At 46.9% G+C, this 19,599-nt stretch overlaps 1 protein-coding gene across 1 annotated transcript in view; it reads right to left on the reverse strand.

Annotated features, from left to right (window-relative positions):
- Window positions 1–1,555: 1,555 nt before the first annotated feature.
- The window catches only part of LOC141082973 (uncharacterized), a 32,135-nt gene continuing 14,091 nt past the window's right edge, over window positions 1,556–19,599 (reverse strand). The window contains exons 3-6 of the mRNA XM_073567066.1: window positions 17,226–17,528; window positions 2,793–2,912; window positions 2,682–2,725; window positions 1,556–1,921 (exon numbers count right to left, since the gene is read on the reverse strand). Of these exons, the coding sequence (XP_073423167.1) occupies window positions 1,862–1,921; window positions 2,682–2,725; window positions 2,793–2,912; window positions 17,226–17,528 (527 nt within the window). The 3' untranslated portion in view covers window positions 1,556–1,861. The remainder of the gene's footprint in view (window positions 1,922–2,681; window positions 2,726–2,792; window positions 2,913–17,225; window positions 17,529–19,599) is intronic.

Raw genomic sequence — 19,599 nt, forward strand, 5'->3', positions numbered from 1 at the left:
AAATGGATCTTCGCCACTCATGTTCGGGTCTGGATCACCAAGATGGAGCAGAAGCTGTACGTCCTTAAGAGATTTTCTGATATCCATAACTCGAGAGAGGCCCTTTGATCTTCCTTTACAAAAAAGCTTGCACCATCTTAGTTTACGAGCATATACTGTAGATGAAGATCCTGAATTGTTTCAAAGACATCAAGGTCAGATGTTGGAACAAATGAGAGTTCTTTACTTAGGATGCACATTTCTCCTTCTGACAGGGGCCGTGAGGAGAGGTTTATCACCTGTGGTTCTCCGATTCGTTGTGAGGGTTATGTCGATTTCTGAGGGGATAACTGAGTTCTAAAAAATCCCTTCGTTGAGATCTCTTATTGGTACCTCTCCCACTGCCCCATCCCCCTCTTTCCCTTCCTCTTCCCCTTGGGTGTCTGGACCTTGTGTCTGTATCAGAGAATTCAGCCTCTGAAGACGAGATATCAGTTTCTTGAGCCCTAGGATACAATATAAGCTTCATTGTCTCTGAACTCCTGTAGATCTCTTTTATAAAGCTTGTGTTTATGTCCTTCAAGACTAGCTTCTTTGAGAGAGAAGTTAGGTTCACTATTGTACTTTATAGTGATCTCAGCCTGTTCCTTTAGTGTGTCATTCAGGGTATTTAGCGTGAGCTTTTCATCTTGTAGGAGAAGCCTCGATATTCTTATAGCACTTTATGTTGCCTCCTTCTCCCACCATGCTAGGAGGCCGGAGTTCTTATATCTATATCCTGAGAGAGCAAGAGAGATTCTAAAGCCCCCGTTACACACAGCGATCTTGCTAGCGAGATCACTGCTGAGTCCAAAGTTTTGTGACGCAACAGCGATCTCACCAGCGAGATCGCAGTGTGACACCTATCAGCGACCGGCCCCCCTGCCGGGTATCGCTGATCGCCCTGGAATGACCAGGACATTTTTTGATCGCTGGTCTCCAGCGCCGCGCTTAGAAACCCGATGTGTACCTTGGTTACCAGCTTCCTTGACCAGCGCGCTGATAACTAAGGTACACAGTGGGTAACTAAGCGATGTGCGTCGCTTGTTACCCGCATGTCGCTGTCCTGATCGCTGGTGAAGCTGCCTGTTTGGCAGCTCACCAGCGATCATGTAGTGACACACCAGCGATCCAGACACGTTTTCAGACTGTCACAAATCTACATTTTTGCTAAATTGATTATCTGGAATCCAGCAAAATACCGGCCAATTGAGTTAATTTTTTTTTTATCAATTTTTGTACACTCTTGAGAGAAATGGCCAAACTAAGTTGACCTCTTTTGTTTATTCTTTTGGAAAATGTGATCATGTTCCAGTATATTCATGTGCAAAGCAAAAATATCGTCTAAAAAAATATTCGTCTAAAACCAAAAAGGTCATGTGATCTATAAATTTGAGAAATTATAAGAAAAGGTCTGTTCCAGTGTTTTGTCCCAAAATAGGTGTAAATATTGAGTACTACGTTGTACGTTGGCACCTTGAAGATCACATTGGTTTCCATCATGGTGTCATCTGCTTTCTAGAAAGATTACCTAGCATTTATGATAACGCGCATCTCAGTTTATTGACATATATGGTGCTTAACATTTTGATTACACCATTTAGGAAGAATAGAAGGAAAACAATAAAACAATGATCCACAACTGAAAGGATGGCTATGTAGTTACTGTGGCAGGATACAATAGGAACATGGTTCACAGTTTACAAGTTAAAGTCTTTTTTAGGAAAAGTAAAATATATTCACACATTGACTGTACAACATATTGATGATCTCCACTTTTCTGTAATAGAATGCTCCTCAGGGGCATATACTCTTTTCTCCCTAATTTACATAATGTTGAATGTCACTGCTTCCTGTGTCTAGTAAGATAGGTTGTATTCAGCTCTGTGTAGACAATTTCATCCTAAAACGCAAAATCAAACATTAATCTTTGTTTTGGGAAAACAAATGATTAAACATCAAATTCCAGGATTCTGTAAATGTGTGCCACACTCTTTCTAGCTAAACAGTTCCCCTACAACAACCATTTCCGTTTTTGTCTAACTAGGTAGCTTGATATATGAAATGGCCAAATGCACCATTGTAAGTGCCACTCTTATAGAAGAAATCTTCAGGCTCATGGATAGGTTTATGACCAGACACCTCCTACTTTTTGTCCATATTACCAAAAACCTATGTGGCATATGAGCATGGGTTGCCTTGATAAGATAACCATGTTTAAATTCTCAGCAGAAGAATGGAAAATCCATTTTGAACATGAAGCGGTTATCTTACTGTTGAACAGTCAATTGTTATGGGTCTGACAGATGGAAAGTTTCAGAATTAATAATTGCTGATGCCCACACATGGCCTAAGAGTAGTAGTGTTGTATGGTGTCTATACGTGGTTGAACTGTGTTTGGAAATCTATAAGACGTACCATAGAGCGCACGCATTGCTTGCAAGAACAGCTATCCTGGATCATGGTAGTAGGCTAAAATCAGTTTTAACTGTAAAACTAAGAACTCTGCAGAAGGAGAAACACCTAAAGCACTACCAGCTTTTTATCATGGACCAACCTATGAAATCTTTATCATTACATATCTAGCTACTCCTGAAAAACTGCAAGAAGCTCATCTTGGATCAAACTGCTAAATGTTCCCTCTTCTGGTCAATTATATTTACCTTAGTCACAATATCATTGTCTTTAGAAACTTCAGTTTTAGTACCTGAAAAATAAAAACAGGATCATTAACTAAAGTAGTTCCCACACGCCAATAATTATGTATTTGTTACCTGTGAGCTTGAATATCTTGATGAGATGAACAGACAATGTCAGGAGTAATAAAATTCCAGCAATCCCCACAGGTATCAGGAAGTCTTGACATATATGAGTTAGGTATCCATACATTTTCTCTGTAAAGGAGGATTTTGATAAATAATTTGATTAATATGCAAATTACAGTATGGTACATGACTTGCTTTCAATTGTGTTTGCCTATAAAGCTCCATCATCAATAAACATCTGATCATCAATGGCTATTTATAGGAAAATACTCTAGTCTTCACCCAAGACATTATTTCTAAAAGACACTCAATGACTAAAGAACCAGTGTGGTCTGTACAAAAAAGATCTCCAATGAGAGGAATAGTTAATATCTTACATTGGCTTATCATTAATTTAAGGTGCTCATAAAGTGTTTTTGATTGGCCAAAACTTATCTCTTCCTATAACCCCTTAAAAGGGATATCCATAACATTAAAAAAAGAAATTTGCTGAAGCATTAAAGGGAATCTGTCACCTCATTTTTGCCCTATGAGATGCGGTCACCGCCATCAGGGGCTTATCTACAACATTCTGTAATGCTGTAGATAAGCCCCAGATGTAACCTGAAAGATAAGAAAAATGAATTAGATTATACTCACCCAGGGGTCCGGTCCGATAGGTGTCGCGGTCCGGTCCGGTGCTTCCCATCTTCTAGCGATGACGTCCTCCTCCTTACTTCTGCCGCGGCTCCTGTGCAGGCGCACTATATCTGCCCTATTGAGGGCAGAATAAAGTACTGCAATGCACAGGCGCCGGACCTAGGACCTTTCTCGGTGCCTGCGCACTGCAGTACTTTACTCTGCCCTCAATAGGGCAGATATAGTAAGCCTGTGCAGGAGCTGTGGCAGAAGTAAGGAGGAGGACATCATGGTTAGAAGATGTGAGGCCCCAGACCGGACCGCGACACCCATCGGACCAGACCGGACCCCTGGGTGAGTATAATCTAACTCGTTTTTCTTATCTTTCAGGTTACATCGGGGGCTTATCTACAGCATTACAGAATGCTGTAGATAAGCCCCCGATGGCGGTGGCCGCATCTCATAGGGCAAAAATGAGGTGACAGATTCCCTTTAATAGGCAGATAGTTGCTACTTACCTTTCTGTTGTGTTTAGCTGTTCTCTGCCATCACAGAGTGGTCAAAGACTTCTGTTGACTTGACGTCACGCCAAAAGAACAACAGAGTGTCTTCCTGTTGACAGGGCAGAACTACTAGCGTCATTCAGATTGACAGCTGGCGCTCCGCTGTCTAACTGGGAAAGCTGTCAATCAACATGATGCCGGTAGTTCCACTCAGTCAACAGAAGGGGAAACCGATGCTCTGTTGACAGGTGAGCAGCTGTATCTCTGGCAGGAGCATTCAATGACCAGTGCCATGTACAACAGAAAGGCTGTTGCCTCTGTTAGCAACTACATGCCTTATTTTAAAGTCCTGGATATCCCCTTTAAAAAGTTGAGCTAAGCGCTTATATGTTTTAGATGATAAAAAGAAAGCCACTGTCTGATCCTTCTCTCCTCCAACATCATCTATCGGTCAGGAACTCGTTATACAAGTTACATTGTCAGCCAGTCCTTGTGAAATCTATGGGTTTATCCAACTTTATTCTATTTCTCATACTGACCTTTATGTTTCCTTACTTAGAAAGCTCAAAGTTAGAATAATGAAATAAAAACCAATACAAAATGTAGGCAGCTATATGGAAAGGAAAACTGATACCCGTGACCATGGGACATCTGCAAAAATACATTTAATCTATAATGAAACAACTCAGCCTTAGATCACACCCTGATAGGTAAATTTTTCAATTTATCAACTTTTAGGATTGCTACTTCAAATAAGTGATACCAGTAGAGTTGAGCGAAACGAGTCGAAAAAATTCAAAAGTCGTCGACTTTTGGCAAAGTCGGGTTTCATGAAACGAAACCCGACCCTAGGATGAGGTCGGCCACGAGGTCGGCGACTTACGCGCCAAAGTCGCGTTTCAAAAGTTTGTTTTGCGCTCTTTTTCAGCCAATCAGGATCCATGGACACTGTGGGCAACGTGATGACATAGGCACGGGTCACCACCATCTTTCAGAAGGGCATGCAAGTGATTGGCTTGCTTTGGTGGGCGTCACAGGGGGTATAAAAGGGCGTGCACGCCGACCGCCATCTTACTTCTGCCGATCTTAGTATAGGGAGAGGTTGCTGCTGATTCTGTAGGGAGAGCGTTAGGCAGGGAAGAAGACAAAAAAACTGCTTCTGCTGCTAGCGATTTGGCCTGCACAACACAACAGTCACTGTGTGTGCAGTGCAAGGGGAGGCTATATAGTGGTGTATCAGTGGTGTTGGTTGTTGGGCTGCCTTCTAAGGCTTCCTGACATTCCTGCATTGCTGTTTACCCACTGCTCCGCAAACTGCTTTTTTAAAAGCAATCCCAATTTTTTTTTTGTCCTGCTGAGAAGACAAAAAAACTGCTTCTGCTGCTAGCAATTTGGCCTGCACAACACACCAGTCACTGTGTGTGCAGTGCAAGGGGAGGCTATATAGTGGTGTATCAGTGGTGTTGGTTGTTGGGCTGCCTTCTAAGGCTTCCTGACATTCCTCCATTGCTGTTTACCCACTGCTCCGCAAACTGCTTTTTTAAAAGCAATCCAATCTCCCTTATCCTCTAGTCACTTTTGTCACAGCTGTGCCATCGAGCCAGTCACATAGCGCTCAGATATTCATTGGGCCTCACACAATCCAAACGTGTCCAGTGTCCAAAAGTGTGTGCAGAGATTCAAAATCTCCCTTATCCTCTAGTCACTTTTGTCACAGCTGTGCCATCGAGCCTGTCACATAGCGCTCAGATATCAGTGGGCCTCACACAATCCAAACGTGTCCAGTGTCCAAAAGTGTGTGCAGAGATTCAAAATCTCCCTTATCCTCTAGTCACTTTTGTCACAGCTGTGCCATCGAGCCTGTCACATAGCGCTCAGATATTCATTGGGCCTCACACAATCCAAACGTGTCCAGTGTCCAAAAGTGTGTGCAGAGATTCAAAATCTCCCTTATCTTCTAGTCACTATTGTCACAGCTGTGCCATCGAGCCTGTCACATAGCGCTCAGATATCAGTGGGCCTCACACAATCCAAACGTGTCCAGTGTCCAAAAGTGTGTGCAGAGATTCAAAATCTCCCTTATCCTCTAGTCACTTTTGTCACAGCTCTGCCATCGAGCCTGTCACATAGCGCTCAGATATTCATTGGGCCTCACACATTCCAAACGTGTCCAGTGTCCAAAAGTGTGTGCAGAGATTCAAAATCTCCCTTATCCTCTAGTCACTTTTGTCACAGCTGTGCCATCGAGCCTGTCACATAGCGCGCAGATATCAGTGGGCCTCACACAATCCAAACGTGACCAGTGTCCAAAAGTGTGTGCAGAGATTCAAAATCTCCCTTATCCTCTAGTCACTTTTGTCACAGCTGTGCCATCGAGCCTGTCACATAGTGCTCAGATATTCATTGGGCCTCACACAATCCAAACGTGTCCAGTGTCCAAAAGTGTGTGCAGAGATTCAAAATCTCCCTTATCCTGTAGTCACTTTTGTCACAGCTGTGCCATCGAGCCTGTCACATAGCGCTCAGATATTCATTGGGCCTCACACAATCCAAACGTGTCCAGTGTCCAAAAGTGTGTGCAGAGATTCAAAATCTCCCTTATCCTCTAGTCACTTTTGTCACAGCTGTGCCATTGAGCCTGTCACATAGCGCTCAGATATCAGTGGGCCTCACACAATCCAAACGTGTCCAGTGTCCAAAAGTGTGTGCAGAGATTCAAAATCTCCCTTATCCTCTAGTCACTTTTGTCACAGCTGTGCCATCGAGCCTGTCACATAGCGCTCAGATATTCATTGGGCCTCACACAATCCAAACGTGTCCAGTGTCCAAAAGTGTGTGCAGAGATTCAAAATCTCCCTTATCCTCTAGTCACTTTTGTCACAGCTGTGCCATCGAGCCTGTCACATAGCGCTCAGATATTCATTGGGCCTCACACAATCCAAAAGTGTCCAGTGTCCACAAGTGTCTGCAGAAATTCAAAATCTCCCCTGTCCTATAGACACCTTGTACCTTGTTTTACATTACTATATAGTTTGTTGGATTTTGTCAACATTTCTACCAAAAATGAGGAAGGCTGGTGGAAGAGGCCATGGAATTGGGCGGGGGTTGGCAGCTGGTAATGATGGTGTTGGTGGTGGATCTGATGGTAGTGGCAAGAGCAAAATAGGACCGAATGCAGGAGGTGCTGACCCTGCGTCATCGTCTGGCTACATAAGGCCTTGAACGCTTAGTTTTCTAGGAGTTGGCAAACCGCTTTTAAAGCCAGAGCATCAGGAAAAAGTTTTGTCTTACATTGCTGACTCAGCCTCCAGCTCTATCGCCTCCTCTTCTTCAGTTGTAAAAAGTAAGAGCACTGAGTCGTCATTGGAGGCTCATGTTCATGAACCACACCTTTCCTTGTGTCCTTCACCCCAACCAAGATTGAAGGATGACGCAGGCCATACTACTGATTACTCCATGGAGCTGTTTTCACATACCATGCCTGGATTATCAAGTCAAATGGTGAATTACCCAGGCCAAGATGAATCTGACATGGAGTGCACTGATGCACAGCCGCTGATGGATGATTCTGCTGGTACATTCACTCAGAGCACTACATTGTCCTCGCAGTGTACAGAGCCAGATTTTGACCCTGATGAGACTCAGGTGCCCCTTCCCGCACACTATACCACCATACACGGTGACACAGAGGAAGGTGCACATGACATAGAAGAGGAGGTGATGGATGACCCAGTTGTTGACCCAGATTGGCATCCATTGGGGGAAGAGGGTGCTGCTTCCAATAGCTCAGATGAGGAGCATCCACAGCAGACATCGACATCACAACAGCTGTTATCTGGCAGGCCCGGAGCACTCCAAAGACAGGTTCCAAACATCAAAAGAGTTGCTGGACAGCTTGTCCAGAGGGTCAAAAGATCACAGCGTGCTAGGCCGCAAAATGTCTGCCAAAGTAGGAAGAGTGCAGTGTGGCACTTTTTTGAACAAAATCCTCATGATCAGGCCAAGGTTATCTGTAAGAAGTGCGCAAAGACCTTTAGCCGAGGGAAAAATCTGAAAAATTTGAATACCAGTTGCATGCTTAGACATTTAACCAGCATGCACTTGAAAGCGTGGACACAACACCAAACCTCAAGTGCCACATGTGCAACTGATCACAACGAAGGTAGTCAGCAACGCTACATTGTTTCCCCCACTGTAAGCCCACCGGTTAGCACAGCAGCAAATGTTGAGGTGTCGTTGCAAGACCACAGCAGTCAGGGAATCCCACTGTTATATCAACGAAAGACTGATTCTAGGCCATCAGAAAGAACACCAACTCCATCACCATCATCAACCCTCTCTCAATCCGCCCTGTCCACTGCTACTTCCACCATATGCAGCTCTCAAGTCCAGCTCACCCTCCCAGACACTATGAGTAGGTCAAGAAAGTACTCAGTCTCTCATCCGCGTACACTGGGTTTGAACACCCACATTGCCAAACTAATCTCGTTTGAGATGATGCCCTTTCGGTTGGTGGAAAACACAGCTTTCCGCAAACTCATGGCCTATGCAGTACCACGCTATGACCTACCCAGTCACCACTTCTTCTCTCGCAAAGCCATCCCAGCCCTCCACCATCATGTGAAAGACCGCATTGTCCATGCACTCAAGCAGTCAGTGAGCGGAAAGGTGCACCTCACAACTGATGCATGGTCCAGTCGGCATGGCCAGGGCCGTTACGTGTCCATCACTGCGCACTGGGTTAATGTGGTGGATGCAGGGTCCACAGGGGACAGCGGTGGTGGGACAGTGCTGCCTAGCCCACGGTATAGGAATCAGTTGGCTGTAGGCGTTCGACCCTCCTCCTCCTCCGCCTCCTCCTCCTCCAGAAGCGAAAGCTCGTCCACAGAGCGCAGTCGTACGAGCACTCCATCTGCAGCTGCCACTGTTGCACACGATGTGTCCCCCTATCGAGCAGCTAGTGGAAAGCGTCAGCAGGCTGTGTTGCAGATGATGTGTTTGGGCGACAGACACACCGCCGAGGTGCTGGCCGAGTACTTGAAGCGACAAACTGAGTCATGGCTGGGCAGTGTACATCTTGAGGCAGGCAAGGTAGTTAGTGATAACGGCCGTAATTTTGTGGCAGCCATAGCCCTTTCAAAACTCAGCCACATACCTTGTTTGGCTCACACCTTGAACCTGGTGGTGCAGTGCTTCCTCAAAAATTATCCGGAGTTAACAGCCCTGCTCCAGAAGGTGCGAAGACTGTGCGCGCACATCCGCCGGTCGCCTGTACACTCCGTTCGTATGCAGAAGCTGCAGCGATTGCTCCACCTTCCCAACCACCGCCTCATTATCGACATTGCAACAAGGTGGAACTCCACCCTGCACATGGTGGAGCGGCTGTGCGAGCAGAGGCAGGCCATAATGCATTTGTGGGAGGATACACGGCCAGGCACTTTGAGAGCAGACATGGAGTTGACAGGTGTGCAGTGGTTGAAGCTGAAAGACCTTTGTAAAGTCCTTCAGTGTTTTGAGGAATGCACACGGCTGGTAAGCGCAGACGACGCCATCCTAAGCATGAGCATCCCACTTATGCGTCTGCTCATGCAAACTTTGACGCACCTTAAGGAGCAGGCGTCTGCAGCCAATGTTGATGAGGAGGAAGAGGAGGAGGGAATCCTTGATGACATTCAGCCATTGTCTGCTCAGGGACCTCTCCTGGACGAGGTGGAGGAAGAAGAGGAGGAGGAGGATGATGATGGGGATGATTACTTAGGGGAGGAGGATGCATCTCGTGGGGCAAGTGAAAATGTTGGCGTGGCAAGGTCTGGTACAGGGTTTGTGCGTGACTGGAGGGATGTGGATTTGCCAGAAAGTGCTCCTCCACCCAGCACTCGCAGTGCATCATTGACACCGGGAACATTGGCCCACATGTCAGATTATGCCTTGCGGATCCTAAAAAGGGACCTCCGCATTGCCAAAATGATGAACCATGACGACTACTGGTTGGCCAGCATCCTGGATCCATGCTATAAAGGCAAATTACAAAACATCATGCCACAGGAGAACCTTGACCTAATATTGGCTAATAAACAAGCAACTCTGGTAAATCGGTTGCTTGAGGCATTCCCAGCACACAGCAGCGGTGATGGTTCTCACACGAGCCTTACGGGCCGGGGGCAGCTTGGCAGAGGTGTTCGTAGTGCACACAGCAGAAGTGGCGTTGGAGACAGGGGTTTCATGACAATGTTGTGGACTGATTTTTCAAATACCGCTCACACAACTGGTAATACTGCATCGATGGAAAGTGACAGGAGACAGTAGTTGTCAACTATGGTTACAAACTACTTTTCCTCCCATATCGATGTTCTCCCACACAGGTCATTCCCCTTTGACTATTGGGCCGCTAAACTGGACACCTGGCCTGAATTGGCCCAATATGCCTTACAGGAGCTCGCTTGCCCAGCTGCAAGTGTGCTATCGGAAAGAGTCTTCAGTGCAGCTGAATCAATCCTGACAGAAAAAAAGGACCCGTCTGTCAACCCAAAATGTGGATGATCTAACCTTCATTAAAATGAACCACGCATGGGTTTCCAAGGATTTTGTCCCACCTTCCCCTGATGACACATAGGGTGACAGAAAAATGGCTTGCTTTGGTCCACCTCTTCCTGGTACTTCACCTATTTCGCCTTTTGCATCAGCTGAATGTCCAACATCAACATATGCCACTTTCTAAAACTCCCTAACTGTGCTGCCTCCCCCCCCCATGGCCGGGGTCACCACCTAGCCCACGACACCGTGTGAGTGCCGTTGCCCTGGACAGGTGGGTAGGCCGACTCTTGGGCGCGGGCACTGGCACAGGGTCCCTCATAGTGCAATCAAGTGTCTCTGACGGTAGTGGTGCACACCCGCCATCAGACACACCGCTGTACTATGAGGGGCCCAGTGCCAGTACCGACGCCCACAAGTGGGCCCCCCTTGCTTGGGCAGGGCCCCAGCATTTGCAATCTTTACCTCTCCCTGCTCCTCCGCTGTGTAATCTGGGCCGTCAAATCCATACTGTGCCTGACACCGTCTGAGCCTGCCTCCTGAGACATATATTTTGAATGTGTACGCTATCCATACATGTTATCCGGGGAAACGGTACCCTTTCTAACCTTTGTGCAATCACGTGCAATCCATACTGGGCCTAACACCATCTGAGCCTGCCTCCTGAGACATATATTTTGAATGTGTATGCTATCCATACATGTTATCCGGGGAAACGGTACCCTTTCTAACCTTTGTGCAATCACGTGCAATCCATACTGGGCCTAACACCGTCTGAGCCTGCCTCCTGAGACATATATTTTGAAAGTGTACGCTATCCATACATGTTATCCGGGGATACGGTACCCTTTCTAACCTTTGTGCAATCACGTGCAATCCATACTGGGCCTAACACCGTCTGAGCCTGCCTCCTGAGACATATATTTTGAATGTGTACGCTATCCATACATGTTATCCGGGGATACGGTACCCTTTCTAACCTTTGTGCAATCACGTGCAATCCATACTGGGCCTAACACCGTCTGAGCCTGCCTCCTGAGACATATATTTTGAATGTGTACGCTATCCATACATGTTATCCGGGGAAACGGTACCCTTTCTAACCTTTGTGCAATCACGTGCAATCCATACTGGGCCTAACACCGTCTGAGCCTGCCTCCTGAGACATATATTTTGAATGTGTACGCTATCCATACATGTTATCCGGGGATACGGTACCCTTTCTAACCTTTGTGCAATCACGTGCAATCCATACTGGGCCTAACACCGTCTGAGCCTGCCTCCTGAGACATATATTTTGAATGTGTACGCTATCCATACATGTTATCCGGGGATACGGTACCCTTTCTAACCTTTGTGCAATCACATGCAATCCATACTGGGCCTAACACCGTCTGAGCCTGCCTCCTGAGACATATATTTTGAATGTGTACGCTATCCATACATGTTATCCGGGAATACGGTACCCTTTCTAACCTTTGTGCAATCACGTGCAATCCATACTGGGCCTAACACCGTCTGAGCCTGCCTCCTGAGACATATATTTTGAATGTGTACGCTATCCATACATGTTATCCGGGAATACGGTACCCTTTCTAACCTTTGTGCAATCACGTGCAATCCATACTGGGCCTAACACCGTCTGAGCCTGCCTCCTGAGACATATATTTTGAATGTGTACGCTATCCATACATGTTATCCGGGGATACGGTACCCTTTCTAACCTTTGTGCAATCACGTGCAATCCATACTGGGCCTAACACCGTCTGAGCCTGCCTCCTGAGACATATATTTTGAATGTGTACGCTATCCATACATGTTATCCAGGGAAACGGTACCCTTTCTAACCTTTGTGCAATCACGTGCAATCCATACTGGGCCTAACACCGTCTGAGCCGGCCTCCTGAGTGTCATGTCCGCCATGTTTGTCATGTCTGCCATGTCTGTTTTGTCTCAAGAACTCCTGGAGCGATGTGCATATCTTGTCTGCTGTCCTGCATGTTCACTAGAGCAGTGTGCACACTCACCTCATGTCTGAGCTGCAGGATGCCTGCGTTTCTGCTCTGCCTTCTGTGATCTTCTCATCATGTCTAGGAGTCCCTGATCATGTGTCCCTGCCTGGATCCTGCACTGTCTGGTTCTGCAATCATCTCGTCATGTCTGGAACGCTTATCATGTGACGTTTCCTAAAGATCCTGCACTGTCTGGTTCGGTAATCATCTCGTCATGTCTGGAACTATGATCATGTGACCTGTCTAGGTTTCAGCACTGGATCTGCAGTCGTCTCGTCGTGTCTGGAACTCTGATCATGTGACTGTGCTCTGTTATCCTGTGGATCTGAACCCGGAAGTGCTCCCCTGGTCCTGACCTGGAAGAGGAGGTGCTATGCCCTATATCAGGCCGCCCCTTCCTTTGCTCAGGGCCTGAGTATTGTGTAGTGTCCCTGCATGGCTGCTTGGTCTGTGGGGCGCTCCCTCTATTCTGTGCCCTTGCACTCTGCCCTGTCGTGCATCTCTGCACACGCTCCGTGCTCGTACTCCATCTCTTGTCCTGTGCCTTGTCTTATGTTTGTCCGTTGTGCCATGTTCGTCCTTGTCCTGCTTGGACTTGTAGTCCTTCTGTTATTCTCTGCCTTGCCTTTGCTATGCTCTGCCTTGTTCCTTCCTATGGTCTCTGCCTTTGCTTGCTCTGCCTCTCTCTCTCTCCCATGGTGCTCTGTAGTGCTCCCTGGCACACGCACCATTCCTTCTCTCTTTCCTCTTGTGCTCTTTTCCATGTCTAGTCCCAAGGCTCTCCCTTGGCCCGGCTCTGGGCTTCGGCCTACGCTCCGCTGCTAGACTCTTTCCTATTATGCTCTCTTGCACGTTTCTAGGCTAGTCCCAAGGTTCTCCCTTGGCCCGGCTCTGGGCTTCGGCCTACGCTCCGCTGCTAGCTCTGTTCTTGCTCTGATCTGATTCCGTGTTTCTGCCTATGCTTCCGTTCCTGGTTCTTTACTCTGCATAAGCTCTGCCTTGTTTCTCGTCTTGTCTTCCCTTGCTCTTTCTTCGTATGCTCTTGCATGCTCCTGGCCTTCCTAGCCTCCTGTCTGTGCCTCAGCCATGCCCGCCCTAGCCGTGCCCGCCTGCTTGTGCCTCAGCCGTGCTCGTCGGTCAGTGACAGCTGTGTCGCCTGCCATGCCTCAGCCGGGTTCGCTGGAGTCTTGCCCGTCTGTCAGTGCCGCAGCCCGATCAGCTAGCCAGTGCCCCAGCTGTGCTCTCTGTGCTCTCTTGCACCTCACGCTGTTTCCGCACTGTGCTCTGCGTGCTCTCTAAAGCACGCGCAGGCCCTTGCCTGCTCATGGCATACCTCCCCGTGCTTCTATTATAGTACGCGCAGGTTTGGCCATGTACCCTGTCGTGCCCTCTTGCACGCACAGGTCCTAACCTGGTCCTTGAACGCTGTCCCTGGCGTGCCTCTCTGCACGCGCAGGCCTCTGTCTCGCCTGGACCCTGGTGTGCCCCTTTGCACGCTCAGGACTCTATCTCGTACCTTGTGCCTTGGCGTGTCTCTACACACGCACCCTGTCTCGTGCCTTGGCGTGTCTCTACACGCACCCTGTCTTGTGCCTTGGCGTGTCCCCTACACACGCACCTTTGTCTCGCACCTAGCCTTGGACCTCGGCGTGTTCCCTAACATGCACCAAGCCTGGAGATCTGTCTTGCCTCCTTGCCTGAAACCTGGTTTGCCTGCCGGATTCCCGTAACCTGCCGACCGTTGCCAGAGGTCCGGAACCAGATGACTGCGGCCTGATGTCCAGAGCTGATGTCCGCAGCCTGATGCCTGGACCCTGTCGGTCGTTGCCAGTAGTCCGGAGTCCGATGCCATCGCACCCTGTCTTGGATCCTGGCGTGTCCTAGCATGCATTCCTTCTAGGAACTCTTGTGTGATCCCTATCACGTATCCTGTCCTGGACCCTGGTATGTTTTCATGCACGTGTTATGCCTGGAACATTTGGCGTGCCCTTGCACGTATCCTGCCGTGTTTCACTGTTTGTGCCCTGCACCTGATTCCCTGTTATGCCTTGCACCTGAATAAAGTGTGAATCCACGTTTGAGGAAGAAACTGTGTGACTTCACTTTATGTTTGGTATCCAGTCCGTCTTGTTGACAGACACTCAATAGTGTCTCCTTGAGCCGGCCGTCTGGTCCAGCTGCCGTGGTGGCTCACCCCCTTGGTCTTGCCCCTGACACTCCCTGTATAGGGGGTGGGTTCTCACTAGGTCAGCTCGCCCTAGGTGGGTGGGTGCCACGGTCCAGAGGGTCCACTCTTTCTAAGAAGAACGACTCAGTGTAAGCTGACACTCGTCACACTGAGACATATATTTTGAATGTGTACGCTATCCATACATGTTATCCGGGGATACGGTACCCTTTCTAACCTTTGTGCAATCACGTGCAATCCATACTGGGCCTAACACCGTCTGAGAATGATAGATGGGGCCCACCATACACTGGAACATTCCAAAGGTGGACATCAGACACTGGAGCAGCATTTACAGGGCCCATTATACACTAGAGCATTAGAAATGGGGCCCATTATGTTTGGAGCATTATTTGGGCCCATAAGACAGTAGAGCTTCATCCATGGGGACCAACATATACTGTAGCATTATGTGGAGCTCATCATATACTGTTTCAAACATTATATGGGACCAATGATTCTGTATGGAGAAATAGATGGGCCTCGTCATGAGATGTAAAAAGTGAGGTATTTTTCATTGTACTATACCGCTATTTCTCTGCCGTATCGGAGCATGATGAGTTGTGGTATGTGTTAAAGGGGCGCTCTTTCGCCCAGGGCACATGAAAACCTGGAGCCAGCCCTCCCCCCCCACAGTCTGTAGCCAAATAACCCCCATTTTTCAGTGCGTAACTTGTATTATGAAGTTAATTAAGGTTGACAAGCTTAAGTAAGAAGAATTGATGCTTTTGGCATTCAAATGGGCACTGTTGGTGTGTTTCCTGTCCTCCTCTCACTGCCGACTTTTATTCCCCATTGACTTACATTGGGTTTCGTGTTTCGGGATGACCCCGACTTTTCCCTATAATCGGACGATCTTGCTCGACCCGACTTTTGGAAAAGTCGGGTTTCACGAAACGAAACGCGACCCTAAAAAACCAAAAGTCGCTCAACTCTAGATACCAGTGTTCAAGTCTTCTTCCTCTCTGAAGAGGCAATATGCATATTTAGTTTCCCAGAGGCGCATTCATGGCATATATACGTCTCCTCACTCTGACATGCCAAGCCAGGCTTCTCACTATACACAAGGATAATTTTTTTTTTTGCCATCGGTGCAGATACTTTCCTCCTTTTGATTCTGTGAATCTTTGCCGCAGACCTCTGCTTCCTATGGAATAGAATATATGAACAGCTCTGCAGACTCATCCATCTGTGGTTCCCCCACAGTCAGTTGAGCGGTTGGAGAGTTGAGATGCGGGGGGAAACAAGGGTAATTGGTGTGCCACCTCTGAGGATTGTACTGTGTGTGATGTTAAGGTTAAGAAAGAGAAGGAGAGTACACTTGATGCAGCACTTGCCATCTACTGGAGCACATGCTCTTTCTGGCCCTTATCTACAAGGCGTACCGCTGTGCATCTGCCAAAGAAAGGGAGTCGATTAACATCTGTTACTAGACGGGTCAATCAGTTGTCTTTGGATAGTACGAGACGGTGTTTGTTCTGTAGAGCTTTCATTAACATTAGCACCTAACCCACATACACCTTGAACACCAAGCCTATTCCTTCCACTATGAACTCACTTTTTCCCAGTCAAATTCTATAAATTATTTCTCTAGATAGTAGGAATGGATGGTGCACTGGTCAGAAATGACACCTAAATTAGCTTCGATTTTTAATTTATAAACATGCAAATTGCCTCCTCAGAGAGGAAGAGGACTTGCACTCTAGCGCCACCTCTTTGAAGAAGGGATCCTTAAAGTAAATAGCGACCTGTTGACAAGCCTTGCAGTATGACTTATAATAAAAGCCAAACCAGAATCTCAATTTGAAGACACTGTGTTTCGGGTTGTTACCTCTCATCAGTGCAAAGTCTGAGATCTGGTTTGAGTGAGCTAGAGGCTTAAGACTGGGATCTAAAGGGCAACGTTTCTTCTTGTGGAGAGTGACAAACCACACAAGTCATGTCAAAGTGAGGGGACTCATACTCCATGAATGCCCTTCAAGGAAATTAAATATGCTAATTGCCTCTTCAGAGAGTAAGAGGACTTGAACTCTAGTGCCAACTATTGGAAGTAGCAATGCTAAAAGTCAATGTCACCCCTTTGATGAGCCTTGCCATATGACTTAGGATAAAAGCCAAACCAGAATCTCAATTTACAGATATGGTGTTTCAGAGTGTTGCCTCTCGACAGTACAAAATATGAGATCTGATTTGGCTATGTGAGAGGCTTAAGACTGGGACCTAAGTGGTAATGTTTCTCTTTGTGGAGAGTATCAAGCAAGCCTGGTAAGGCTAGTCAAAGGGTCGATATTGACTTTTAGGACTGCTACTTCAAATAAGTGATACCAGTGTTCAAGTCTTCTTCCTCTCTGAAGAGGCAATATGCATATTTAGTTTCCCAGAGGCGCATTCATGGCATATATACGTCTCCTCACTCTGACATGCCAAGCCAGGCTTCTCACTATACACAAGGATAAATGTTACCCCTTAGATCCTAATTTAAAAACTTCAGATTGAAATATTTTAATTATTTTATAAGGAATTCCAGATCCAGAACACATTATTACTGTACCTTTTTTGGGTACTACCCAATTGACACTGCTAGGAGATGAACTAAGCCAAACTTCACAGGTGACCTTATCCCCGTGGCTCCAGTGTTCCTCAGGTAGTGAGATGAAGTTCATTATCACCCATGTCCTACTTAATTCCTTTTTATAGATTGTCCGGCCCTTGTGTTGTCTTCCAGAAATGTTCCAGTTTATATATACTGTATCATGAGCCTCATGTACAACACAAGCCAGTTGTAGTGAGCTGTGAGCACGTGGAGGCGGAAGAGGAGCAAGGATACAGATTGAGCTGCCAGAAGTGGATCTGTCTGCAAATATGGAATAGAAACAACTTTAAATTAGACATGAAATCATAATCTGTATTTACAGATTTAATATCTTGCTATTACCACATAGCATCTTCATATAATGTGGCTTTTGGACAGCATAGGGCAGTCACTTAGTACCAATGTGGTCATTGTGGCTAGGCATGTAAACGTTAGGGTAACGGATTTTTCTTGGGACTTTACTATTCACGATCTATGACTAATATTTTTCATCCGACTCTTAGTACCCCCAACAAAGTGCCAGAGGTTCATTGGAAGTGGCACAACTTTGTAAGTTGTGAAATGTCCATGACACTTGTCTTAGGGAGAGATGGTAGTACCATTCAGAGTCATTATTATAATTATTTATTTATATAGCACCATTGATTCTATGGTGCTGTACATGAGAAGGGGTTACATACAAATTACAAAATGTCACTTACAGTAAACAGACTAACAATGACAGACTGATACAGAGGAGGGAGGACCCTGCCTTTTCGGGCTTACATGCTACAGGATGGTGGGGAAGGAGACAGTAGGTTGGTGGGTTGCAGCAGTTCCAGTGTTGGTTGAGATGATATCTCCGGTAGTGGTGAGAGAGAAGGAGGTAGAGGGGTCATAGCAGGCTGTAAGCTTTCTTGAAGAGGTGGGTTTTCAGGTTTCGTCTGAGGGATCCAAATGTGGTTGATAGTCGGACTTGTTGGGGCAAAGAATTCCAGAGGATAGGGGCAATTCGGGAGAAGTCTTGGAGGCGGTTGGGTGAGGAGCAAATAAGTGTGGAGGGGAGAAGGAGGTCTTGGGAGGACCGGAGATTACTAGAGGGAAGGTTTCAGGAGATTAGTTCAGAGACATATGTGAGAGACAGGTTATAGATGGCCTTGTAGGTCAGTATTAGTAATTTGAACTGGATACGCTGAGGGAATGGGAGCCAGTGAAGAGATTTGCAGAGGGGAGAAGTGGAGAAGTAGCAAGGAGAAAGATGAATTAGTCGGGCAGCAGAGTTAAGGATGGACTGTAGAGGTGCAAGGGTTTTAGCAGGTAGACCACAGAAAAGGATGTTGCAGTAGTCGAGGCGGGAGATGATGAGGGCATGCACAAGCATTTTAGTAGATTGAGGGTTGAGGATAGGACGGATTCTGGAAATATTTTTGAGCTGGAGGTGACAGGAGGTAGACAGAGCTTGGATGTGCGGTTTGAAGGACAGGGCAGAGTCAAAGATTACTCCGAGGCAGCGGACTTCCGGTACTGGGGAAAGCGTGATGTCATTAATTGTTATTGTTAGGTCGGGTAAGGAAAATCTGTGAGATGGAGAAAAGATGATGAGTTCAGATTTGTCCACTTGAGCTTGAGGAAGCAATAGGAGAAGGAGGAGGATATGGCTAATAGACACTCTGGGATTCTGGACAGCAGAGAGGTGACTTCTGGGCAAGAGAGGTAGATCTGAGTGTCATAAGCATAAAGGTGGTACTGGAATCTGTGGTACTTTATGAGTTGCCCCAGACCAAGTGTATAGATTGAGAAAAGAAGGGGTCCTAAAACAGAGCCTTGGGGGACTCCAACAGACAGAGGGTGGGATGAAGAGCTGGTGTGGGAGTGGGAGAAGCTGAATGTGCAGTTGGAAAGGTATGAGGAGATCCAGGATAGGGCGAGGTCTTTGATGCCAAAGGAGGAAAGCATCTGTAGTAGGAGGCAGTGGTCAACTCTGTCGAATGCAGAGGACAGGTCTAGAAGCAGAAGTATAGAGTATTGTCCATTTGATTTGGCTGTAAGTAGGTCATTACTAATTTTGGTCAGGGCTGTCTCAGTGGAGTGATGGGGGTGGAAACCAGATTGTAGATTGTCAAAGAGCAAGTTAGATGATAGGTGGGAGGAAAGTTCAGCGTGGACGTGCTGCTCCAGGAGTTTGGAAGCGAATGGGAGCAACGATATTGGGCGATAGCTGGACATAGCAGTTGGGTCGAGTGTTGGCTTTTTAAGGATAGGCGTGATTGTGGCATGTTTGAAAGCAGAAGGCAAGGTACCGGACGTTAGTGATAGGTTGAAAAGGTAGGATAGGGATGAGATAAGTGTGGTC

The sequence above is a fragment of the Dendrobates tinctorius genome, unplaced genomic scaffold (genome assembly GCF_039654945.1).
Source record: "Dendrobates tinctorius isolate UK_male_01 unplaced genomic scaffold, ASM3965494v1 ptg000019l, whole genome shotgun sequence".
Lineage (NCBI taxonomy): Eukaryota > Metazoa > Chordata > Amphibia > Anura > Dendrobatidae > Dendrobates > Dendrobates tinctorius.